Source organism: Platalea leucorodia (genome assembly GCF_965183815.1).
Source record: "Platalea leucorodia genome assembly, chromosome: 4".
NCBI lineage: Eukaryota > Metazoa > Chordata > Aves > Pelecaniformes > Threskiornithidae > Platalea > Platalea leucorodia.
The window spans coordinates 98,503,320-98,530,667 of record NC_138826.1 but is presented as its reverse complement, the minus strand read 5'-3'; the positions used below and the strand labels follow the sequence as shown (position 1 = coordinate 98,530,667).

General features: G+C 39.0%; 1 protein-coding gene across 1 annotated transcript; it reads left to right on the top strand.

Moving 5' to 3' along the window:
- Positions 1–27,348, top strand: PPP1R3A (protein phosphatase 1 regulatory subunit 3A; the record flags this gene model as incomplete). The annotated part of the gene is made up of 4 exons (XM_082308478.1): positions 1–794; positions 21,413–21,471; positions 21,583–21,719; positions 23,953–27,348. 4 exons carry the CDS (start codon positions 1–3, stop codon positions 26,500–26,502), a joined length of 3,540 nt encoding a protein of 1,179 aa, XP_082164604.1. The 3' UTR covers positions 26,503–27,348.

Here is a 27,348-nt window from a genome sequence, read left to right as displayed (position 1 = left end):
ATGGAGTCTTTTGAGGGACCTAGTTCGGTTAGCAGGGCTAGCTTATTAGAAGTCCCCACCGTAAATTATTTCTCTTCAGAGGACGAAGATGATAAACCTGACATTAAACATCGTTTCTCTCCACTTCCCCGAAGGCGGAATTCTGCTTCTTCAGAGGAAGAGGAGGCAGATACCCCCAGCACCATCTCAAGAAAAGTTTCGTTTGCTGATGCATTTGGGTTTGATCTTGTGTCTGTTAAAGAGTTCGATACCTGGGAAGTTCCAAATACAGGACAAAACGATGACATAGAAGATGAAGTTTTCCCTCAGGAGGAATATTTTTTCTCTCAACTTTTTACGTTACCTGCTTCACAAGAAGAACTTTTGCAAAAAGTGCGAGAGCAGAAAGTACTGTTGGAGTCAGTCGTGTTCCTGCCTGGGATTACCTGTATGAACGGCATTATACGAGTCCTCAATGTATCCTTTGAAAAACTGGTGTATGTTCGAATGACACTGAATAACTGGCTCAGTTATTACGATATCCTCGCAGAGTTCATGCCTAATTCTTGTGGTAGTGAAACCGATCAGTTCTGCTTTAAGATTTCTTTGGTGCCTCCTTACCAGAAAGATGGAGCTAAGGTGGAGTTCTGCATACGCTACGAGACATCAGTTGGTACCTTCTGGGCAAACAACGATGACAAAAATTACACACTGATTTGTCACAGGAAAGAAACTGTGCCCAAGGTGGATAATAAACCGCACAAAGAGGTTACCGATAGACATCTTAAGGGCTGCTTAAAGACAACACAAAGCAGGTGAGGTTACACCTTAACTTTTGATAATTTAAAATATAGCTGGCTAATGCTAACTTTCTAAGTGTGCTTGCTGGAGCTAAGACTGCCCCTGCTGTTTTCTTCTTCTTTTTTTTTTTTTTTTTTTTTTTTAATGGTAAATTAGACCAAGACTTGTTTTCAGGAAAGCTCTTGTATGTATCAGCCAGTAGTTTTCTGCAGACTGATTGGTTGGGATCATAGTTTTAATATACGGCATGCATGCCACTCATTTGAAAAGTAGTGTGAGGGTCTATAAATTATGGGCTGTGTACCAATTTTGATCTCTGTAGGATATAAATTGAGCTGACATCAGTGAGAGCCTTGCTCCAGACTGACGTAGCTGTACAGTTAAAACACTTTACATCCACTTCCTTGGTAAGTCAGCAAAAATTTAAAAGCAAAACAAATCCGGGGTTTTCACATGATTTATTTCATATTTCATTCTCTACATGCAATTATTAAAACAGAACTGGCACTGGTGGTTCAGGAAGCTGATAACTCAGGGAAGGATCCTATTGCAATTAGAACAGCTGGGACAAACTTCTCTGCAAGTCGTTGGGCTGTTCTGCAAGTTGTATATTAGGGTAATAATTCCTTTTTTCTGCCACTGGTTGATATTTCTGTTTCACAAATGGTGAAATGAATAATGATCTATAAGGCAGAATTGATAATATATTAAAGAAAAAAGATGTATATAACTTAGTTCATATATATATTATTCTAATTAAATGTAGGCAAGTACTATGTTAATTATAGAGTAAAGTGGCAGTGATTAACTTATAACTTAACCCCACATAAAGAGAGACACTAAGGAATAGTAACTTTTGGTTAGGGTTAGGGTTTTTAACTGTTTTTAACTCCTTTCTGTAATCAAAACAATGTTTCCTGCAAAGATCTAATTCTCAATTTTTTGCTCACCAGATTTGCTATAAATCAGTTTGAGTTCTGCAGAACTGAATCTATATTTTACCTGCAGTGTCCTTTGCAATACTTAGATCCCAGAACTGAATTCATGTTGAGTTTTTAGTTCCTATACTCTTTTGAAGTAAGGCAGTGCTGTTTGATTTCCCTGGTGCTCTTCCACTGGACTGAACTGGTGGGGAAGGGGGAACAAACCCGCAGCAGTGGTGGGAGCATAAGGAGAAAGGAGACAGCCAGGGCTTCCCCTGGGCAGAACCTCCCTTCCCAAAACCCAGACTTACTGTGCTGAGAGCCTCTGCCAGCCCTAATCGCACATTAGCCCTGTGAGGAGAGGTGCGCAATATGGCTTTGTGCCTTCATCAACACCATGGTGTAAGAGCAGCCCTGGGGCTAACCCGGCACCGGACCCGGTGTCCCTTGGGCAAGCTCTGGGGCCACCACAATGATGCTTCCACGGGGAAACATCCTGGTACATCAGAGCAGAGGGAGTGATGCCTTTACCTGCTGTATGGTCAGATCCTGACATTTGTGCCTGGTTCTGTACGTTGTATCTGTCCTTCAAGAAGTGTCACACAACCCATTCTGGGTAAATAAGATAGCCTGAGGTCCCCTGCAGAAGGGCCATGATATCAAATACCACAGGCATATGCAGGCGGTGTGACCAGTCTGAGTTCAGGTAGCCCACATGGAGCAGATGATGGACACGGAGAGCTGAGTCTTAATTTAGTGAGCCCTGGGCTTCCAGATGCTTTCAGAACTGATCTGCAAATTTAGGTACAATTGGGCATCTGAGGTCGAATAACTCCTAAGAGTTTAACTCCCTGAAGTCTCCTGTGACATACCTAGGGCTAGCATAAGCATTTATTCTGGGGGATCCTCTTTTACATGTATATGCTAAATGTATTATACTTAAGTCAGATAGAGAGGTGTTTTAAAAAATGGGAAAGGAGATAACATGTCTATTCCTTAACATAAAATTACCTTGTCTCTAATCAGAGTGTAAAGTTGTCTCCCTCCATATTAGGCTGCAGAGGAATGTACATATGTATATATGCATGTGTCTGTGTGTATACATTTATATATATGTATGTATACATATATGTGCATATTTGTTCATATATACACATACACACGTGTATATTTGTGATATTAAAACCAAAGTGGTCAGATTCTTGTTTACATTAAGATCTGTTACACATTTTTTGGCAAACAGTTAACTAACATGCACTTTCAAGACCCTCTTTAGTGGCAGAAGGATGTAGAGATCCTACAGTAAATGCAAAAACCACCTGAAAGTATTTTTGGAATACGGTTTCAGTGGTCACCAAGGCTTCTGAAAGACAGTTCTGGCAGACTGTAATCCAGGACCAATTTTATGCTACAGAGGCTTCATTGACTTCACAGGAGTTACAGCTTTCACCAGTGTAAATGAGGTCAGCATCAGGGCCTTTCGTTTCAAAAGAACTAAGATGCCAACCTCCATTTTTCACTTGTTTTTCAAAGTATCTTTGTACATGTTGCCCCTTTGAGTGTGGAGGAACACCCTGCAGACATCTGCAAAAGTACCTCATTATTCTCCTTCAGACCCTCATTAAAACTCCTTTGCTTTGATGTCTAGAAAAAAGCTCAAGAAAAACAAACCCCCCAAAATTGGCAAAGTGAGGCTGCTGATGTGCTATGACTCCTTCACATCACGTTGAACAGTGCTGCCTGTTTCCCTGCTCTCCCCCACCAGCCCATCTCTCTCTTGCCTCTTGTTTTATGTTCAGATGATAAACTCTTCAGCATTTCTATATGCTGTGCTGGACCATAACCAGCTTGTCTTAGGAGCTGCATCAATGCAAACAGATATACACAGAAGTCATATAACAATTTTACTTATGGTTCACACAATAAATATACAGATAAGGAATATTGCTACCTGTGCCAACAAGCTGGACATGTTAAATTAAAGATTTCTTTATAGCAATCTGAAAAGAAGGATATTTTAACAGGAGACTTATTTAGGCCCCTATTTCAAATTTAGAAGCCTGTTATAACTTTTTTTTTTTTAATATCTCGGCTCAGAGATATTTATAATTTCTCCTAAAATGTGCAATTTACCTCTTCAGTTAAAAAATAGGACTGTTAAAGAATTATGTTTTTTAAGCAGAGAGTCTGATCCACTCTAGGGCATACTTGTGTGGCTCATTAAATGTCATTAGTGAGGATTAGTTGCGTTAGTTAAGTGAAAGGAATAATATGCACTTTCAGAGGAAGTTACTGAGGAAACACAATATGACTGTATCATGTTACCCTTAAGAATATGAGCCAGGACAAAGTTGTATGAATGAGGGCAATGGGGTGGCTTCTGACATAATTATTAAGAAATAAAATAAAAATGGACTTAACCCTCAACAGTTGCACCTGAAAAAAATGATAGTGAAAAGCAAAACTGCATGGAATAACTAATGCTGAGAACCGTCTAGATTCAGATATTCAGAACCACATGACTTAAAATCCTGTCTATTCATTATGTGTTTCATTTGCTTTTGCTTGTATGTATAGGCATGAACAAATAGTCTTCTCTTAAAGTTTCATAAAATATTTGCTTCTAACTGTATTTTTCCAAGCTAAAATTCTTTCCAACACAAATTTTAACCATTTTTGTGTTTTTTCAAAAACCTTGAAAGGACTCACAGGCACAAAATATAGTTCGAAAAAATAACATTTGAATGAATTAGTTTATGTTCTAGTCTATCTGGAAGTGTGCATTTAACTTATACATACTTATAAATATACTTTGGGAAAAAAAATTGACTCCTAAAATGTGAAGATGGTTACCAGAAAGGAGAGAGCTTCTGTCAGTAAACAACCCTGATTTCTATCATATATATACTCATCTTAACATTCAGAAAAATGTAAATTAATTGTATCAGCTCCACTCTTTTCTCTTTCTGTTTGACTCTCGTGCTTTTGGGACATGGATAATGATTCTGAACACAAATTTCTCCTGGTCCTCAGGTTTGGACCACATGAGTTTGTGGACCCCAGGCTCCTGCATCGGTCTGATCAGACAGGGACTGGTTGTGTGTTACATGAGGCAAACTCCTGTAGATCATGCTGCACGGCGCAGTGATAACGACCTGCAAACCATTTCCCCCGTCACTGGTGAGGCTGCGCCCCATTTCTGTGCTTGGTCCTGGTTTGCCATCTGTCAAGAGAGCAGCGGGAGCAAGAGCACAAGAAAAATGGCTGATAAGCATGAGAATTGTTTTACAAAAGGGTAAAATGTGTATTTAGACTCCTATCCTCTGACAAGGAAGGGGGAGGCTAGTATTTTTATCATAACTGTTAGTGTTATCCCCCTCTTGCCTCTCTGGGCCCACAAGTGTATCACTCTGAACTGACATTGGTCCTGTGCTTTTTTTTGTAATTGCCAGACTGCACCTTTCTTTGAATGGTAGTATCTCAATTCACTTCCCTCTGTGATGCCACTTTAAAACAGAATACAAAATAGGGCCATGCCTTGTACAAGAGCTGCCCTATGTACAATGCGCAATGGGAAGGAAGAGATTAAAAACCCCAGGTCTGTGGGCTGCCAGTGCCAGCTTCGGCAGCATAAATACTGAATGGTCTTAAAGCAATTGCCAGTGAGAAAATTTCTTCTGTGCATGAGTACTCTCCCGTCTTCAGCTGCTGTCTCATCCCCTTTCTGATGGAAGCCAAAGGAAGTAAGCTGCTGAAGATCCAGCCTGGCAGGACTGCGCTCCGCTCAGTCAGTCTTCCCCAGGCAGATGGCAGACCAGTGCCTAGGCTGCCTTGAGAAATGCAGTTCTGCGTCAGCTCCTCTAGGCCTTTCCCACAGACCCATGATGTGATTAAAAAATCAAAGACTTCTGAGGAAGATGTTTGGAAATATACTTCGCATATACTTTGCTATGAGGAACAACTGTATTATTCCCAGATGGTCCATTTAAAATACGGCATTTAAATTATGTTCCCTTTTAATCCTTGTTCTTTTGATTATTGCACATCATAATCGGAAAGGAAAAAGGAGAGCAGAAAAGGTGTTAAAACACACGTCTTCTTTGTGTACTGCTATTTAATCTCAAGGTTGTTTCTGGCATCTCAAGTCACGGGTTACACCTTTATCAGCATACAGATATGGGATTTGACTAAAGTTTATTACTATTATTAGGAAGTGACTGCAGTCACTGTTTTTACCAGGAGAGCAGCTGCTAGAGAAGCTATCCATTCACAGGGAGCCAGCTAAAAGCAGCACTCCTCTGCTGTTCAATCTGACCTAGTATTCCCAGCCCTTCTCTTGCCTCCTGGTCATTGCCAGTCTTTGCCAGTTGCAGAAGTAGGTAGCACTGGCACCAAAATAAGACTTCTCCAGGTACTTGAAGACCGTGATTACCAGGGACACAGGATAATTATTTAAGGTGGTCTAAAATATATTATTCAGACAAGTAGGGTAAAAGCAAGCTGTGGAACTGAGGCTGAGTATTATGACATGCTTCTCAATAGTGACTCGAGTTATCTTTTGAGGAAATTGCTGCAGCCGTACTCTCTAAAGTAATTTAAAATAAGTTAGGATAAGCCACTTGAAAAGTGTTCTACAGGGAACAATCCTACTTGGCCAGGAACTGCGCTCAATGGTCTTTTTTCTATCTGTCTAATCATAATATTTCAAAAATCCTGGCATACTTACTATATGAATTATGAAATACATTAAAGACCCTAAAGATAGATATCTAAGTTAATGGCATAAGGCTTTGAATGCTATCACAGAAATGCTGAAGAAACAGGTGGAAATTATGGATGAGAATGTCATGCAAGAGCAAATAGACACCTGCTAAGCATACTTGTGGTCTCCTAATTGGAGAGTACCTGCAGACTGAAAAACTCTCTCATTTTTGCTTTTGGTAATTGTGAACTGTGCTACCCCTGTGCCATCCATTTATTGCACTGGAAATATTAAAATAAGCTTCTGAACTTTCAAGTAACAACATATGAAAATAACACGTTGCTTTGTTGGCAATCTTAGCGTAGTATTTACTCTGAATCTTATTAGTATCAGTGGTTTCTCACTCACTTCCATGATCTACCTTAGAAACTGCTCTCATCGACGTTACAGAACAGAAATTTGTGCTCTAATGTATGGGAAATATTGGTTGCTATGAAGCTTTTTCACTTGTTTGCATAAAACCATATAAAACTGATGCTTTGTAATCTGAGTATCATTTCTCAACCATATGATAAGTAAGTCCTTGTAATTATACATGCATTGCTTGGCTTTACACTTGTAAGATCTTTTTTGCAGTTGCTACAATTTCATCAGTTTATTTAAATATGCCAATACTGTAACACTATTACAACTGACTCTTAGAGGTCTTTAATGCAGTCACTGGCCTGATTCTGCAATAGGCACAATAAATAATTTAATGAACATCAGGAGTCTTACTGAACTTTGTAGAACTCTGCATGTGTAAAACTGTCCTTGAATGTTAATATTTACAGGACCAGAGTTTATTTCTACTCTTTTTCAGATCACTGATTAAGGACCTTTGGACAAATAGAAATATATTGTAAAGAAACTCCTGTATTCCATTGTTCAATGACTCTTTTGTTTAGTGAGGCATCTGTTTTGCAAATTGAACCAGGCTGGTAATGACCATTTCAATACTCTGTCTCCTGTCCACTGTTCAGGTATCACAGTTCATAAATGTTCCATTGGAAAAAAATTGTTCCATTACATTCGCCTTGACTTGGCTAAATGTTAGTCCTGAAAAGATGTTTAAAGTCCGTGAAACATTAACTGAGAGCACTGGAGTCATATTTAATCAATGCATTCACTACCAGTGTCATTTGAGCTGTTTATTCTGATTATGAACTTTAAGCCGTGATCCAGCCATAGCACTGCAGCTCTGAAATTGAAGCAATTGATTCAGCTACAGCGTAAGTCCAGAGAACAAATCGCCCGTCATATTTTTAAGATAAAACGTGTATTATCTTCTCAGTTACAAAATGTAAAAAAAAATGGTCCAAACAAATACTTTGCAAATTAAATGCAGTCCCTGTCTTAGCAGAAAAGGAAAAGATAAGAGCTTTTAAACACTGCGGGAGCATGTTAGGAGTGGCTATTTGATCCCTAGGCCTTCAGTGACATACAAGAAAATACTAGTTGATATGCCAAAGCATAATGGGGGGCTTGGTTTTCTGACTGTCTCTCCACTCTTCTCCTGATCTGTGGAACCAGCTGATACTCTGACGCTAAACTCAAAGATTTATTACTGCTGGTTACTAATAGCAGTCCTAAAGAGCACTGAAGATCACTGAGCTACACAATTGAGTGTGAACTAGGTAAAGCTGGCAGGTTTTTCTTACCTTGCACTTAGGTGCACCAAGTGGATTTGCATTTACATTTTGCTTTGATGCATAATAATTGTCCCTGGTTTATATCTGCTGGACAATAAGCACAAGATGTTCAAGCCTGGATCACTTCATGTTGTGGTGGAGGGTTGGGGAGTTTGTCAGTCTTTTTCTCTCACCAGCTACCCTAGTAAATCTGCACCAGTGTCTCCTAGGTTATATTCCAGGTCTTCCTGACAGAAATATTGATACGTATCACACAGCTGCCTCCTTGCTGTGTGGTAGTAAGACAGCATGTGAAAAAAAAAGGTTATAAAAGTCTCTTCTTGTCATGAGAACACCTGGGAATTTTATTCCCTTGAGATACTAACTGAATTTACAATTGCTTTCAAAGATTTAGATCATAGTTGTCCTCTCTCAAGAATGACTGGCTAAGGCTTTGTGTGGTCACCCATTCTGTTCTCCTCCCCAGGGGTGGTATCTGTGTCTTAGTCTCACCTGACTGCCATCTATCTATCTACAGTCTCTCTAAGGCATCTGTCACTCTCTTGCATATGTGCCTCAGCATATTGCAGTTAGCTGCTACGGAATGACTCTCTTCTGACATGCCAGTAGGGAACTGCTCCTTCTCTATTTTTTTCCACATGAGGTCCAGGGAAAGACCAGGTGCCACATAGGCTAAGGTCTTTTTCCTCTCAGGTGTATCTAAAATAGATACAACTTGGGCTAAGTGCAAGACCTGTTAATGGTACTTGGTTTACTCTCCTTCCATCTTTTAAAACAGTGGGAGAAAGAAGCAAGACAACAGAAAACCTCTACCCCCAACTCCTTTCTACAACACCATTTTGGTATTTGACCATGGGCCTTCCAGACAAAATAGCAACCTAAGAAGTGTCTCCTCTGACCTCAGGCCAAGCTTAGCCCTTAGGAAACTTGACTCCTAACTCATCTTTTCCTCTTTTTCAGTAGCCTGGCCCTGAAGATAGGCATCCCAATAGTAAGGTGCTGCATTACTAATTCACAATGGAGCTGTCAATAAATCTTCTGATCTTGTCCAGGGAAGTCTTTCCTAAGGAATTTCCTTGTTTCTCAAACAGTTAGCCCATTCTGTTGAGGGATATATGCAATTTTCTGACCAATCTGTGTACAGCACAGCTGTGTAAAAAGACTTCTGAACTGGTTTCTTTTCAACATTGTTATGTGCGTATCATAATAAGGTACAACAATCATGACAGATATAAAAGGGTCTGATAAAAGCTGCAATCTTCCTGTTCATAGTTTCTGTAGCTTAATTTGAGATATAACTGACTCATTATGCATGGGTTTTTCTACAGTCTTCGTACCTATAGTCATGAGAATTGGGGGTAGACAGGGCTATATTAACGGCTTGAGCCTGGAACCAAATTGGTGTTGGGCTCCTGGTTCAGACTGTTTGGAACTGAAGTCTTCAAATGGACAGATACACATCTATATTTAAAAAAAAATTGTACGAATGTTTTGCCATTAAAACTCAAGGTCTTTTTTAATGAGCTAGAAAATAAAGACTAATTTCTTGGGACTCTGCTTGCTTTGAGGCTATGATTATTCTCATCCCAAACCAGGCCAATGCATTTTGTTCTGTGCCACCTATGTCCCTGCTTCAATCATAAACTAAGACTGAAAAATGAAAATATTAGTAATTGGAAAATATAATCCCCTGGATAGCACCAATCCAATAATCTTAATAAAAATAGGTTTATTACAAACATTGCCTGAACCCTACTGGGAATTATCTTTCAGAAAAAACACTCAAATTCCCTTACAGCTGCTCTCTTGATCAATTGTCCCCCTCGATACTATTAATCGTCATACTATATACCGCTTATTCAGAGCATCTTTTTTCACTTTGCTTTCCAAACTTCCTTTCCAATTTCTCCTTATTTAGAAGCTACTGAATATCCTTTATGATCCTTTTGCAGGCCCACCTTTTTTCTTTTTCTGGTGTCAGCCCCTTTTCTTAGATGAGATGGCCAAAACTAAGGGGTATTTCCTCAAGGTGGGGAAATACCACAGATTAATATTCTCTTCCTCAGATTTCAGATGTTTAAGTAGAGGCTCTTTGTGGCTCTGTTTTTGTGCACAATGCTTGTGAAGACTGCTAGACTGGCTCTCCTGATAATGCAGTCTTCGATTCACAGCATAGTTTCAAGATGGTAGCTGCAGCGCAAGCCTCCATTGCCATGCCAGCATGCAAATACCCTCACCTACCGCTCTAATGATGAGTGGGTCACTCCGTCTCCATGCCTCTATCCTCTGTGTCCTGACTATCAACAAGGGAGCTAATTAGTGTCAGTCCTGTTTGTTTGGTGACACCTATTTACTAAGAATTAGATTGAGCCTTCTCTAACACCACTGGTAGTTGAAGGTCATATAAGAAAATCAGTCTTGCCTAGATTTGTAACAAGGTCTCTGATTTTACGTACAGCTTCATTCTAATAGAATCACTTGTAATGCCATAATATTTTAAAATATTATTCAGTAATTTCTACTTAATGTTCTCACAGCTATTCATTTATGACTGTTGATTTTCTTTGCTGTTTTTGCTTTAATTTCTGAATCTTTTCCTGTGTGGTCTCAATTGGTTTGGAATCTAACAATGAAATTTAAATTATTGTTGTCTGCATTGTTTAAATTAAATTGTTTTTCTGTTGTGCTTCTATTTTTTAAATACCTCCTGAAAAGATTAAACATATATACAGAAGGCAATGATACTGACATATGTGACATGCAGTAGCAACGTTGCAGTACAGGCACACATAACATGACATCTCCACAAGGAGGGATCATTTGAAGCCAAAATGCTCCTAGGTAGGAATTGGCCATATTTTCAGGTAAAGCCATCTGGCAAGTAGAAATTCAGGTGCGTGCATTAGGAGCCCAGAACTGAGGAATGGTGCTCACTGAGCTTCAGTCACCCTCTGCTTTGTTGTCAGCACGGACAGCGATGCTCCACGCCGCGCTCACACCTCTCTCTGCAATTTCTTGGTCTGTCTGTAGTTTGTGCAGCTGTTGGTTTCTGCTCTACCTAAGGTCTAGTTCCCTCGACTCTGCCTTGAGTTTTTGTAGGAGGCAGTTATTTCAGCCTGAGGACGCAGCCAGCTGCCCAGGCCCACAGCCCAGCCACCTCCTGAGCTCTGCTCCCCAGCACCTCCCCGAACTTCGGTCCGGCGCCATCAGTTTCCAACACAGCTGTGACGCCCCTACCTAGCATTAAGATCAGCTTCTCTTAACAGTATGTAAAAGCCTGAAAATGACTTAGAGCATTTCCCTGAAAGGTGGTACAGCTAAGTACTTAGTTTCCTTGCAACTTTCTTTCAAAGCCACTTTACTGCTTTTTTCCCCCCCTGCTACTAATGGATTTGGTAATTCAGAGCTCACACATGCTGCAGTGTTGACACTGACTGCCTTTTGCTGGTTGTCATCTTTGCTCAGCTGCTCACTTTGTCCTCTCCTCACAAACCCTGGGCAGACTCTCCCCAGTTCTTATTTTGCGTGCCCAGCACCTCTGTCTTCTTGGCCAGTCATAATTCTGCATCCAGTTGTTTAGTGCTCTCCCTGGGGTCTAATATTTGAATTTTATTTCATTGGGTTTTATCCCTATGTCCTATCTTAAAAGAGCAGAGATCCTTTTAATTTTCTCATGCAGTAATGTCACTTTTCCTATATTTTCTTCATATCTACCATAGTCTATCACAACACGTCTTCGTGTAGGGTGCATGTCTTTTTTTATGCACCCTAATCTTCATATGCTGCAAATCTGGTCTGAATGACTGAAATCCTTTAACAATCATAAAAAAATCTTATTCTGCATTTAGATGATTCCTAAGAAAAAATGTATTCCCTTAATTTCTAGCAAATTCTTATCAATACCTTTATATACAAATTGTTATAAAGATAAGCTATTCTTACCTAATGGTTTCTAGGAGTTTAAGACTGTCTCAGCAGGAGTTGCTGAGGGATGAAACTCTAATGATGATTTAAAGCAGTGAAGTGTGTAGGCTGAAACTGAAATAATTATTGCTGTAACCCTCTAAGCACTCTAAGTTCCTCAAGAGAAAATACTTTGTTCAGAACAGACCCTGAAAAACAAAATGCTAAAAAAGTAAAATAAAATAAAAAAAAAAAACCAACCCTTGGAGCAGGATGATAATTTAGAACTAGAATCAGTATAATGTGAGGATGTTCTCAACAACTGCTCACAAATGCATCAGACATCACAATTAAAAAGGAATAATAATTATGGCCCCATTCTAAAGTATGTAATATTCTATTCCATTCAATAAGCCACGAACACTTTAAAACCATCAGTGTAATCCACAAACCTATATTTACAACATTAAACTGGATGTTCTGCCTTTTCAATAACTGTCATCTCATCTCTATTATTTTCACCTCAGACTCTAATTGTTTCTTTTATAGGAGCTAACCTACCAGTGTCCTTGGCAGTACAGTTTATGGCTCATGCATTTACAGTAATTGTTTGGGCAATTTGCCACACAGTATAACAATCTTCACATCACAATCAGTTTTTATAATAAACAGCATTAGTTGTGAAAAATACAAGTGATGCATGATTCTTATGGTAGATAAAGGGCACTGAAGATGCCCTTTAGAAAAAGAAAGGAAAATGCTCAAGCCTTGAACTGCTTGAGAAAAATACTGATGTCACAATAGAGCTAATTAATTTGATGGTACAAACAAGAGGGGGAAAGGGCCTTGCATTCATTAGTGTCAATTCCAAATGAGAGCATACCGTTCATAAAAATAATATTCTGCCTTCGTTTAGATGAAATGTGCAGGTAAACAAATCAGAAATAAGCATCAGTTCCTGCAATAACAATGATTTCGCTCCTTACCTTTATCAAGGCTCTTTCTCTTCTTTAGCCGCAGGGACCTCAAAGCCTGGCTAGGTACAATTTACAGGTAGACCTCTGGATGAGGTCAGATCCTGTTGCCCACCAGCCTGGCTGGCTCCAGTGTGGCCACCACTGCCAGGTGCTCCTGGGCGGTGGAGCCTCTGTGCATGGTACTGGTCTGCTCCTGGGAAGCTGAGCACTTACTTAATGGCTTCTCTCTACAACCCATAGGTGGTTGCACGTAAAGATGCCCCACCACATGCGGCTCTGCTGAAGACATTTTGTGGCCTCTCGATTTTCAAGTGCCCAGAAATAACAGGTCAAGCATTGCTTGGTGGGGAGGCTGTTTGACGGACCTCCAGCAGGAACAGTATCCCACGTTAGAAATTCTCCAGAGGAGGAATAAGGTATATGCCCTCGTATGCTGGTGCACAGGCAGGTAATCCTCAGCCTTCCTGTCATCTCCATGCCACCTAACAGCCCTGGCTTGTGCTAAGGCACAGTGAAATGAGGCCCCAGGAAGCACAAAGGTGGCTTCAAGCCAAGGTTGCACCTCCTGTTCTTGAGCTAGGCTGTGAATTCTCTGGCAGCACCAGGGCTTGAGACTAATATTTATAGGGTGCTGGAACCACGTGTGATAAGAAATCGTGGAGTGGTTGTATTATAAGACTATAACTTCAACATTTGATAACATGGGCATCAATTTAAATCAGGAGATTTGTCTCTGGAGTGGGTTTTGGACTGAGCTTTATGGAGGCAAGGAATGAGTTTATCTTTACTTGTTAAATATTTAGTTCATATATTCAGTGAGGGAGATAGAATAGAATTAACTATATACACCCCTTCACAAGAGAAGTCAAAGTCTGCACTTTCAAAATCCACACCAGGATCCTTGGTGGCTCCCGAACCCCTTTCATGAGTTGTCGTACAAAGACAGAGAGGCCAGGACATGATTTGGATCTAGATCCCAGAGGATGGGTGGGATGCATCTTCAGTGGTACTCTCACCATGATAATGAGACCAGAATCAAGCTTATGTTTTAAACTTTTTTTATAGTACCAGCTTTTTTTCCTTTCTTGCATTTTCTTCTCTCCATGAACTGGTTTTGTTAATGTTTTCTCCCCTGTCCCACTGGTATTTTAAGACCAGTACAAATAGAGCAATATTTTAAATGTAATTTTCCAGTAAGACAACTGTTTAGGGGGAGTTATTTTAGTAAAAAAAATGGGTTCAATTCTTACTCTACTGTGTCTTACAAACAATTTAATAGAACTTTAAAGCTCTGTTTAGAACTTTATACATACACAGCCTTTCCTACTGCTTTCCAAAATTCCTTCTTCCTTAGAAATTTATTTTTGTTGTGTGTTCCTTGGTTTTGAATAACATTGCATACAATACTACTGAAGTTCAGAATTACATGTGGAAAATCCTTTATTTAGTTTCTCATAAATGTTCTTTTAACCCAACTCCTCCAGAACTTTTACAGGCTTTCTGCTTCCAATCTGCATGTAAAATTTTTTAAATAATTTTTGTTCTTGCTTGTTTTTTTTTTTTAAATACGTGTAGTTATTTCCTTTTCTACTTCCTTTTGACATGACACCTGCTGCTAATGATACAAAAATAACCAAACCAAACTACCAGCCCTTCCCTCCCCATGTCCCCCTCCTCTCCCTGGCTTCATGGGGTTACAGTTTTGTGTAGGATGCCTGTCTGGCTCCAGTGACATCTCAAATGTGAGCACTTACCTGCGCTAATTTACTTTTTGCTCTTCTGCTTCTCAATAAAACATTGCTGACACATTTAACTTCTTCTTTTCAAGGTTCTTGTATGTTGTTTACATCCCAGTGGCATCATTCTTCAGCAAGGCTGGCTATTTTCGGCACTAGATCCAAAAGCACTAGAGGTATTGAAGGTTGCTGCTTTATTAGGCTCCTCTTAGGTTTAGAAATCTGACCTGAAATTAAAATAGAATTACTGTTTGGTTAGCAACTTCAATCTTGCCAGCTCCTTTCATGAGGACATTTTAGCTTCACCTCAACTTCAGAGTAGAAGAGGATTGTTTTGATTTTGAATCCACCTTGAAGTAAAAACCAGAAGCATGAAAGATTCTGTGAGAGTCTAAGCCTATCTGGATTTTTAAATAAAAATATATGGAAAACTTTTTTGCCTCTTACATGTTTTTAACTAAATATTTGAGAAATATATTCTTTAAATACTTTAACAACCCCATACCTCTTTGAATTTCAGACTAAGTAATATATTCCCACATTTTCTTTTAAATATGAGATAGTATAAAATTGCTCAGGTTGCATTAATTTCAAGAGTTTTACAGGTACATTTTCATCTTTCCATATTCTGTACTCCAACAATTTTAGCCTTTTCCCACATTCTGTGAAATAAATATCTTGTGATTTAGGTATTAAGATCTAGCACAAGTGGATATAACACAGAACAATGTGAACAGTGCTGCTGGTTATACAAACATACAGACACAACTTCGGCCAAATATTGGTCTGTGAATTAAAACCACAACAAGCTATAACAATCTCACCCATTATGAAGAGATTAGTAGCTCCTGGCTATAGTCCCAAACCTATTTCAGACCAGACCAAAGCACCTGCTGTCCCACAGTGAAATGTGTGCTCCTGAAAGCATAACTCTCAGGGCATATAGCTGCATAGCAGCATTTGAAATAAGGCTGGACTGGGACTATGGGACTATGAAGTCTTATCCCTTGGGAAATGCGTTGCATAATCCTGTTCACAAAAATATATCCATGTTTCCATACCGACACCTTCTCAGTTTCTTGTGCCTGGTACTTGCACTGAAAAACTACAGGATGTACTTTTCTAATACTTACAGATCTTCTTTTAAGTTTCCACAACAAATGTTTTTGTGAACTTTTTCTGTTAATATGTTAACAGAGTCTTGCTGCTTAATATCTTTTCTGCCTTCTCAGTATTTACCCCTTTGCTATATTGATAGAGGGCATTTATTTCTCCTCTCAGACTTTATTTTACTAAGCTGAAAATAGAAATACTCAATTTGTCTCCATGTTTAATGTAGATTTTTCACCCTGCCAGTCTTCTTGTAGTCCTCTTCTGCATCTGTTCCAGTTTGAATTAATCTTTCTTGAACACTGTATATAAATGTTCTAGAGGAGTTCTTACTAGTGCCTGGTGCCATGATGTGAATATTTCTTGGAAATCTTTCATTACTGGGAATACCTTCTCCGACACATTACTGCAGAATTCTGTTTGCCTTGTTGCCACAGCCATCTCACACTGGTGGCCTGGAAATGTTTTCTGCCAAAAACAAACTCAGATTTTTCTTGTTCGCCTGTTTCTTCCAATTTCTGAGCTCTCATTTTGTGGCAGAAACTCTTTCTAGTCCCTAAATGTATAACCTGGCACTTTATAATTTTGAATTTCATCCCTTATCTATTATTCTGATCCTCCAGGCCACCTATTTCTTTCAATCCTCCTCTGTGTTGGTGATGTCTCCCAACTTCCTATCTGCCACAGATTTAATTTAACTTTGACTTTTTGTGCCTTGGTCTGTAATAACATGACTGAGTAAGTCTGATCACACGACCGGTCCTCTCCAATTCCCCAGCGATGTCTGCCAGCTCCGTGCAGCCCAGCTCGTGGGGCCCTACTTGGCACTGAGCCCCTCTCCCACCACCCAGCTCTTGTACTCATCTCCCTCTTCTCCAGTTTAATTAATAAATTTCCCATGGGGCTGCACAACAAATGCCTTAATGAAGTCCAGATAGATTAGATAACTGATTTTTAGGCAAGGGAAATATAGTAATCTTATCAAAGACAGATATTATCAGGTGAGTCTGGCATTTTTATGCCATTTCCCATTTATCTGTATTTATTCTCTCATTTAAGTTTTGTCCTAAATCTATTGTAAAAACTTTTTGAAGACACATGGGCCTGTAGTTGCCCAGATACTACTTCTCTTCTTTTTCCTAAATATAGATACTACTTTTCCTACTCTTCTAATACTATTACAGCAGTATCAGGACCAATTTGATAGATTTGAATAGCAAAGATTTTAAACCATTGTGTGATTTCCTCTGTTGGGTCTCTCCATATTTTGGATTGGAGATTATTATCTGCTCCTCTTAACTGGAGCATATTTAAACACCAAGTTCTTCTCCCAGACCGGATAAAATATATCATTTTCTAACTCTCTGTTCCTATCAGTTATGCCCTGTAAGATCTTTGTTCCTATGAGATTCTGCCTCACTACTAACACTGCGGTGGAAAAGTTTAGGAGAAGTCTTTTGATTGTGCAGTATTACACAGATTATCTGAAATCTTGATCAAACCTCACTTCTAAAAAAAAAATTCTTATTTAACTTAAAAAGACTAATTCCAAAGCCTTGACATGTCTTACTTTATCTCAACCCTTTCTGAAGTCAAAGCAATATTGTTTATTGGCTAATTATTTTTTTTTTCCTCATCACTTATATGTTGTCTATCTACTCCTCACATCTTTAGGGTACAAGTTTAACATTTTTTCTCTGTTTGGGATGCCAATTCCATGTAACTTTGGGACTTCTGAACTCCTTTGCATAATGTCCATCAAACTTCAGTCTTCTCCGTCCTACTAACTAGTCCCTGAACTTCCTATTTGTTCTTTCTAAATGCAAAATTATAGTGATAACTGGTTTTCATTCCTGCTTTCTTTTTATCACTCAGTCCAAGGGAATGATAATTCCATCAAGAATGAATCATATGAGCATAAGTATCTTTTTTTGAAGCTGGTAGAAATTCTTGAGTTCCTGATGTACTTTATGAAGATTTACCCTATTCAGCTGAAGGAGAAAAAGCAACTGAGCTTCTGCAGGTATACAGGTACTTATGTTGGAGGGGAACTGCATCAGCTGATATAATGGATTTTTCTAGCTCGCATTGTTGTCAGAATGCCTGGATCACTTAAAAATAAAACCAAACGTTTTAAAACAGAACACAAATTTTGTGTCTCTCGCTACAAAATGTAGGCACCCTCCTACACCCAATTTAGACCACCCTCAACAACGCAATGATTTAATTAATTTGGAATAGAAAAGGTTAATTAATATTATAATTAAAAATCTGCTCATATAATTCTGATAATGAGCTAGGAACTTTTCAGAGAAATATGGAGAAAAAACACTCAGTTAAAAAGCTTACTAACTAGACAAACACCTTCTAATTGCCACTGTTTGATGAAGGGTCTAATTTTTTTTGGCTTTTGGGAAGTATTTTAGTCTTTAGGGTGTACATATATGTTTGAGACTGTTCTGTGGTTGTATGCACCCATAGTCTTAGCATCTTCATATAACTTCTTAGATTGAAGTAGTGCTGTTAAATGATTATTGGTTTATGCTCCTTATGTGATCTTCAAAGACTGCAGTATCAACATCCTCAATTTAGGTTAATTTTAGATTTCCCACTAGAATAATTATATGAGGACAGATATTTCTGATGTAGAAGTAAAATAAGGAAAACAGCTGTTACACTGACTTTCCCTGTACTCAAGTGTTTGCAGGATAGGTGTGCACAAATAATAGGCTATAAACCAGCAATCTTTATAAAATTCAGTGCAACATGCAAGAATTTATGTTACAAGCCCTGCAGTGTGGAGCCAGGCTGTGAGGCTGTATTATCATTGCTATTACCTATGTTGCAGTTGTGAAAAGAAACTTGCGGACCAGGGCTCCAGATGCTACTAGAACAAGAGTTAAGGGCAAATTCACTCTAATCACAACAAAAGTAAAATTGAGGGGCTCAGGTCACACACCGTGTGTAACAGCCCTAGCCACTAAAACTCAATAGCTACATTCCAGTTTGAATTTAGAGTTACAAGGTGAGATTCATTCAGCTAATTTCAGTTACCTAAAACTTATGGTTCCAGCCTAAGGCAGTCACTGTATATTCCCTTTATGGTCAGTCTCTTCCAGAGGCAGAGAAGTTCCTTCGAAGGATATATCACTCCGTCTCATGCGTGATTTCCATGACAGAGGGAATGAATCTCCCTTTGGAAGTGTTAATCTCTCACTGATGATAATAGGGATGATGTACATGACTGCCTGAGCATAGGTGCTTAGAAAACTAAGGCTGGATAAGGTAAACCCCATCCTGGCACATGCCCATAAGCATGAGACAGAATCTAGTTTCTCTTTTCTCCAAGGAACAAAGAGTAAGCTAAAGAGTAAGGATCCTGCTTGTACATCCAACTTCAAGAGCAGTAGGCAAATCTGCCCTCCAGTTTCTCCCCAGATGGTCTGCATCCTGGTAACCTGGCTATCTTTCGGATGTGTGTGCAATAGGGTTTTTAATCTCATCAGGGTGTGATAGAAGCTGAAAGTGTCACTGCATCTTGGATGCAAGCTCTGGCTGCTGGTAGACTATTATATTAGATGTGGGCATGAACATCTCTCCTTCTTCTGGGAATGCTTCTTGAAAGAAAAAAATGTGTCAAACTCCATTCCTTTAAGAAGTAGATGAGGGCCCCTTCTAGCAGAAAGGATGACATCCTTACTTCCCAAGAGCTGCATCCACATGGCTGAACGCTGCAGGTAGCCAGCTCCATTCAAAGAAAAACTCTGAAACCCTCTTTTTTTTTTCCCCACTGGATAACAGTAGAAGGTTCCCTGCTGTGCCTATGTGGTTTTGGGATCATTATTTTGGGGTGACTGACTCAGCTCATGCGTTATACATGTCTTGGCTCCTAATTCGGGGGTTTTGCAGACACCCTATTAGCACCTAAATGCTTTAATGCATGTCTCATGTTTAAGCCCCAACCTACACAGTGTCTAGGCTTATGGAAGCAGGTGGGTGAAAAAGATGCAAAAAGGCAGAAGAAAACTGGGAACTAGATGTAACACTAAGACAAGCATTTGAACAGTAAAAAAAAAAAAAGAATAAGTATGTATAAATAATAAGCGGTAATGATTTACCTTAAAAACCCCACAGATCTACTGAAAATAAGGGCCTGGCTCTGCCAACCTTTTCAGGATGAGATGCAGATTATAGCAACTGCTGGCAGGAGAAAGTACAACTTGGTGTGAGTAGGAGAGTGAGAAACGTGTGGAGGCTCTGCATGTACCAGAATTCAAGAGTGACGTGACATTCATATGGAAAGCAAGAATATTCAGCATTACTGCAATTAATGGTGAAAAAGAACTGTTGAGAGAGCTTTAAATCTTGTGCTTCAAGGACAGCTTCTAACAACAAAAGGCCACGAGGAAATTTAATAGGGCAGTACAAATTACTCCGAGTATTTTCCTACAAGAACTTTACATCTTCCCCTGAAGTATCTGATGGTGGCCAGTGTCAGAGATCAGATGCTAGACTGGCAGGATCTTCTGTCTCCTTTAGTCTGGCAATCCCTATAAAGGCTGGATTTTAAAAAGTTGGTGACAGTCAATGTCTAGGTTCTTTTAACAGAGTATAAATTTAGCATCCTCCTTCTGAATTAAGCATTTAGGTGACAGAGTTAATGTTATATCAATTCAAATGAAAGATGCTAGGAGAAAATAGAAGGGGAAAAGATTAATATTTGAAAATTAGAAAGTAATTTTCAGTAACAGAGGTGGACGGCTGGTTGAAAAACGCATAAATTAAGACCTACAGAAAAAAACTTGATCCTCATAGAGAAGTCATTAGGAGTGATATAATAATTTACATTTTACATAAGTGACATTCTTTTTACATTTTTTTTTCCCTTTTCCACTAAAGGGTACATCCCTATAAGCATGCAATTCAAACTGCTATCACTTTGCATTGATATTGATGAGGACTGCAGGCACTCAGCATCTCTCTGTAGGTGTTTGTTGTGTTGGACCTGGCCTTTGTTTTCACAGCCAGCAAAGCAACAGCAAAAATTGCACCAGCTGCAGGGAAGCAGAATTCATTCCTGCCGGCCAGGCATAGCTTAGCAACAGGATTTATACTGTATACATGCAGGGAGAATCTTTTGATTTATTTCAGGTAACAAAGATGTCTTTTTCCAGTGATCTCTGTATACATACAAATATCTGAAAAATATAAGGAAGAGAGAGGCCCAGTCTCCTGAACACATATATCCTTCCAGACCCTTGCCTGACCCCAAAGTTACGCTCTCCTGTCACTGACCCATCTAATCACCTTTGTGCTGCTTTCTCAGAAAAGGCCTGGGAAAACCCATCAGCTTTGCAATGTAATCTGAAGGTCAACACATTTTCATTTTCTTGGCCAATTCTTTCTTTGACCAAGACTTACTATCAGGTCACTCAAAAAAAGCTACATTTTATAAAGCTGTTATTTTCAGAATTTCAAACAGCATTCAAAATTTTGTGTAATAAACTAGCTGTCTTTATAGCTGAGTCTAAGAGGAATTAGAACAATAATTTTTGCAGAATAACACAGGAAGTTTCTTTTTGTTTAACAGCAAGGAAGAAATACTGGCAACGTCTGACAATGACACATGGAATAATTCAAGGACTTCAGGTACAACACCCAGTTTAATTAGTTCTTTCTTACTGCACATGTTAATTGAAAAAATAGTGTAACAAACAACCTCATGGAAATGATTCAAGTATGTTTTTGTTAACTCTTCAGACACAAACATCCCAGAGATTGTTTATTCACAAGCAGAAGACAAAGACACCAAACCAGCTAATGAAAATATAAAAGATAAAAATGCAGAATACAACCAGGGTGATCACGAAGATGATGAAAAAGAATTAGAGTTGCTGGTAAGTGTTGTACAATTATATCTACAGTATTAAATGATATGAATCCATTTACGCTTCAAAGCTGGTGAAATGCCCCCTTTTAACAGAGCTGACTGATGTACTAATTTACAAATGTAAAGCCTTGGTCTGTACTTTCATTGAATCTCTAAAACTGATTCAACAATAGAAGGTGCTTTGATTTCAGTATAGTGCATCAACTTTTTCTGGTCTTAAATTAATGACTTCTCCCGTTTTCTTCTTTACCAGCGGCTCTAAATGACAGTTTGAAGGAATTTGAAGAGTAGCATTTCAAAAATCTCCCCTCCTAGTCTCTAGGATGGGAATATTCTTAAATAAATGCTTTATATTTAGTAAAAGTCTTGTATTTATGGTACTATTTGCTTTTGGGGTTTTTCAAAGGATACCTATGTAACATGCTATATGAGCAAAATAAATATATATATATTTATATTAGCAGATTTTTCTATATCAGTATTTGACATTACATTTTTTATAATAAATTTCACACTCAGTGAACATTCAATCTATTTGGATTTGTGTGTGTGCATGTGTGTGTGTGGTTTGGCTTGCATTTTTCAGTATGAAAGAAAAAATGGCAATAAATGAGACATGTACAGCAATCTATTATTCTCAGTGTCTGTTCTCAGCTCATATCATTTGGGTGCACAGATTCATAATCATAGATTATAATAGCTATCACCTGTGAAAATGTGAATGCTGAATCAGACAGGAGAGGAAGATGAGAATCTTTTTCTTTCCTTATTGATAGAGAGAGAATAAATTCCTCTTATTTGAATATAAATTTTTCTTATCTTTTACTTAAAAAAGTTGAAAATTGTTGCCTATTGTGGAACTTTCACTGCTTGAAAGTCAACGTCTGTTTTTTTTTTTTTTTTTTTTATGGTGAAACATAAAAAGGAGGACCTCTAAAATCCCTTGTTGTTCTCAGTCCACCCCGTTACAAAAAGCAGGATCAAATATAACCGTTTGTTTATCAATTGCCAGGATTGTCCATACAATAAATGAAGGGGGAGCTATAATTTAGATGTTAATTTGCACTATGCGCTCTTTAATGAATTAAACAATGAAGGCTTATAATAGATGGAAATACAACTAAATCTTTGAAACGCTCAGGCATTGGCTCACAAGACAGCTGTGCAGTTGACAAGTAACATGAGCCTTATGTGAGAAGAAGGGGAAATCGTAAGATTTGCATATAATTATTGAGATCATGCAAATGTCAGTTATGAGGAGGGGAAAAAAACACAGGCATCTCACTGTTAAATCCTGACAGTTGGCATCACCGAAGAACTCAAATACACTTGAGCACTGGTTGGCAGAGGGTCATTAAAACAGAATTTGCAGAGACATTAGCTCCCTCACTTTTCTTTGAGTGACGTTTTACTATTAATAGTTTGCAGAGGCTTTGCAGAAAACATATTAATAAGAGAAACTGTAATGGGGGTATCTACAGCAAGTGCAAATGCATAAAGGGGTGCCCAAGAAGCTAGCCTCTAATTGATCAGCTAGTGCTATCACTGTGACTATGCTGAAGTGAGAAGAGAGTGCAATGACAAGCAGGCATAACTGAATAATACAATATGATATTTGGGAGCTAGGAGGGAGAGTGATTAGTTTCTGGCCTTTTACTTCGCTAATCTCATTTCCAACTCATGTCTTACCAGATTGTCTAAAAACAGTCTGGTTTGAAGCCTGTAAAATGGTCCCTGAGAGAAATGAAGCACAGATAATCCTTACAGTATTTGTCAGTGTGAAATGTGTCTTTGTTTTACTGGACAATACTGTACATTACCAGGCTTTGATGTACTGTGTCAATGCCCTCATTTAAGCGCCAATCCTCCCCCCTTGCCCCATGCCTCACTCTCTCCAAACCCAGAACCAAATGTATAGAGAATGAATTAGCCTCCCTTTAAGGGAATATTCTCTTCAGATTTAATTTGTATAAAATGTACTAGCAGCTTACTGAACTCATGAATAAAGAGAGAGGGTTCTGAATGCTATTTTATTTCCTGCTCCTTTCAGCACCACCATAAAGCTCATTACCTATGTTAAAAAATACATACAATGCAAATTTTGCAAATGGTTTGGAACACGTTTCCAAAAAAGCTTTGTTACTGAAAACAAAACTTTCAATAATGAAATCCTGCCTCCTTTATTTGGCATATATTTGCAAAGTGCTTTTTGATCATTTTTTTCTATTCTATTGTTTCAGGTAAATCAGCACTTCATAGGAGCTAGAGGTACCTCTTCCAGAGATGAAAGAAATTTATACATAACAGAACCGGTTAATTTTCCAAGTGAAACTGAAAGATTGGAGAAAAAACTAACCTTTATAGAAAGAAGCAGTGACTTGCTAAGGCACCCTGTGCCTATCAGTTCCTCATCTGAAAACACCTCACAAGAGATAGGAGGAGAATTAAAAGATAAAGTTAAGTATTCGCTAAGAGATTATAATAGTCAGCCATCAGGGAAGGAAGTCGTTGCTGGCTCGGTAAACAGCAGTGAGTGGTCTTTGGAATGTACTGGTACCACTGAAAGCCTTTTATCAGAAAAATATTTTCCTGGGACAAAGCAGAATGAGGCTATCGATATTACAGCTACTGTCTCAAGCCGACAAGGAGAGAGCCACACAGATATTTCAAAAGATGAAACAGATAGTGCCTCGGGAAGTAAGATGATGGAGAGGTTATTCATCAGTGAGGATGCTGCTGATACCTGGAAAGGGGCCTGTGAAATGAGACCAGAAACCATTTCTCCAAAGCATGATGAATCCATGCAATTAAATGCATGCATAGCAGGAACGCTGGATGGCAATGCTAATCCAGCTCCGGAGCACCAGGCGCCGCAAATGTCTCACCAAACTCTGGATTCATTGTTATCAGACACTGACAAAAATGAAGGAAAAATCAAGATGATTGAAAGCAAAGTTCAGGTACATTTAAGAGGAGATTTATATGCCAACACTTTTGCACATGCTGATGTCTCAATAGATTCCACAAAAAGCCAATATACGCAAAAAAAAGAATTTGGTGAAATGTCAGGAAAGAACTATAACACTGATGCAGGGAAGGAGAAGAAAGTCATCGAAGTAGCAGACTTAGCACTAATCGGTGAGGAGGAAGCACCCAAGCCTTTCAAGTCACACAGAAAACACGCCGCCAAAGCGTTGAACACAACACCTCTGTCAGCCGAAGACAACAAACAGGCACCCTGGCCCGCACAGGCAGATTCCCCGGCATCCTCTCCAGGGGATGAAAGGAGAGCTGAAGACACTCGGGAACACAGAGGATTCACAAGGTTAAAAGACAGGGAAAAGTCAGACAACACAAATGAAGGAAGACTGATAGGAAAGGAAAGCAAAGCAGACCCCACGGAGCAGAGCTGGCAAGAATTGGGTAGCGAGGTTCGGTGGGGAGCGAGGGGGAACACAGGGCCTTGGAGTGCGGCTTCCACAAAGGAGTTGTTTACCTGCCAGGAGGCAGAGAGTTGTGAAAAGTCTTCTCTCTCCGAACAGGGTATTACAGAGGAAGCAGAGGCAGGTACAGCTTATATAATTAAAACAACATCAGAAAGTGCTCCAGAAAAAATGTCTGCCAGTGAAAAAGCAGTAATTGCTAAGCTACCTCAAGAGACTGCACTAAGTGACAGGCCCACAGAGGAAAAGGAAACAGCGTTTGATACACATGAAGGGAGAAATGATGGTTCACATTATGCTCTTTGTCAACTCAACACAGTGGGTGTATTATATGACACTGAATTTGAAAAGGAATCAGTTTTAGATATTTATAATGCACGCGTACATGAAACACTGCAAGGAGAAACGATGTCTGTATGCAATAGCAGGGAAAAACGTGCCAAAGCACAACCAGACATCGGCAATATTCTACCCGCAGAAGAAGCAGTAAAGGCTTCTGCTACAGGAGAGAAAGAAGATTTGCAGCAGGGCTTGTATTCAGAAGTATCTAAATGTCTACCGAGCGCCCAGAAGCATCTATACAGTGAGGAAGCCGAAGCAGTCTGTAGGGAAGAAAGCCATGCTGGTGCACATTCCTATTTATGTGCTGAAGCTGAAACAAAAATGCCACCTTCTGGTACAAATGCTGTGCCCAGTTACCATTTTAAAACTTCTTCAGTGTCATCTTCTGAAGGGTCCACTGTGGCAGGAGATATGGAGCATCTGTATAGACACTTTGGATTCAAAGTCATTGACAAGGTTGCTGCTGAGTCAGGGTACAATTTAAGTCTACCAAATGAAATGACATGTATTAATAAAAACCTCTCTCCTGAAGCTGAAAAAAAAGAAGTACCTTCCACTTCAGATGTAGCAATTTCTAGAGAAGGAAGAGGAAGGAATATAGGTCAATGTTTCCATCAAGCAGAGTTCAAACAAGAGAAGTCATCAAGGCCAGAGGTTTTAATTAGTAAGCCTACCGAAGAAGTTGGAGGGACAGGCTCTCAATCTGGGCGTTTAATAACTGAGGGGAAAACGCTAAAATGGCTTGATGACTCACAGAAGGAAAGCCAGCACATTTCTGATTCTGCAGATATTTCTAACCAGAAGAGTGAAGCACTTAAGTTACCTAGTGAGTCTCCAGGTTTAAAACATATTGCTTGCAAAATCTTTTATTTCTTCTTCTTTCTTTTATTTGCTGCAACACTTTACCACTATGATTTGATGGTTTGTCTTGCACTCTACCTGTTCTCCTTGTATTGGCTATGCTGTGAAGGAGGAAGAAACAAGGAGTCTGTCAAGAAGGAATAACATTGATTGTCAACTGTGCTCAAGATCCATGGTCAATAGTCTCCGGCCCCTCCAAAGCATTTTCACTGTTAAAGAGCTTATTCATTGTTAGAACCAAAGCAAGTTTTCCACTGAAGCATCTTTTTTAAAAGATTACATATGAAGTTGAGCCTTCATATAAGTAATTATACTATATAGGAAGGACCATTATGTTTGGATCATTAAATACCTACATGAATATGAGTTCTGAAGCACGTCAAGTTAAAATGAAGTACAGCTGTTGCTCCTTAGCAAGATACGAAGAAGCAATGCTTCATATCTCTTTAGTACTTAAACCCACCATTTTCTTGCATTAATTTCTTTTGCAGTAAAGCTTCATATTTTTCTGGAAGTTTTTTCTAAGGTTTTGTGTAGTACATAACAACACAAGGAACGGTATAAAAACTAACTCAGTATTTTGGTATTCACATTGCAGTTGATAATCTGCTAGTGTAATTCAGCAGTGCTCTAGGAAATATGACATCTGTTGATAGGTTAATATTTTTTTCCAAATTTTTATTTCATTGTTTGGGCTTAGAGCTCCAGTGGTACCCCTGTTTGAAAAACATAAGGCTTTGACTTCAGTAACATCACATAACTTTCAGGATCTAACTGCGTAGCAGAACAGTTGTGCTGTTTCCACCCTGAAGAGATTGAAGCCCACAGCCACAGGCCTCTTACCATTCACTCACATGCACAAATGTTTTTGTTTTTTGTAAATCAGGACTGTGTAACATGGCTGAGAATTTCACTGAACTAAATCTTATTCCAGACAAAGCCTTTGAATGATATTTTTTCATCAGTGTTGCTTGAGCATATCTACAAAGC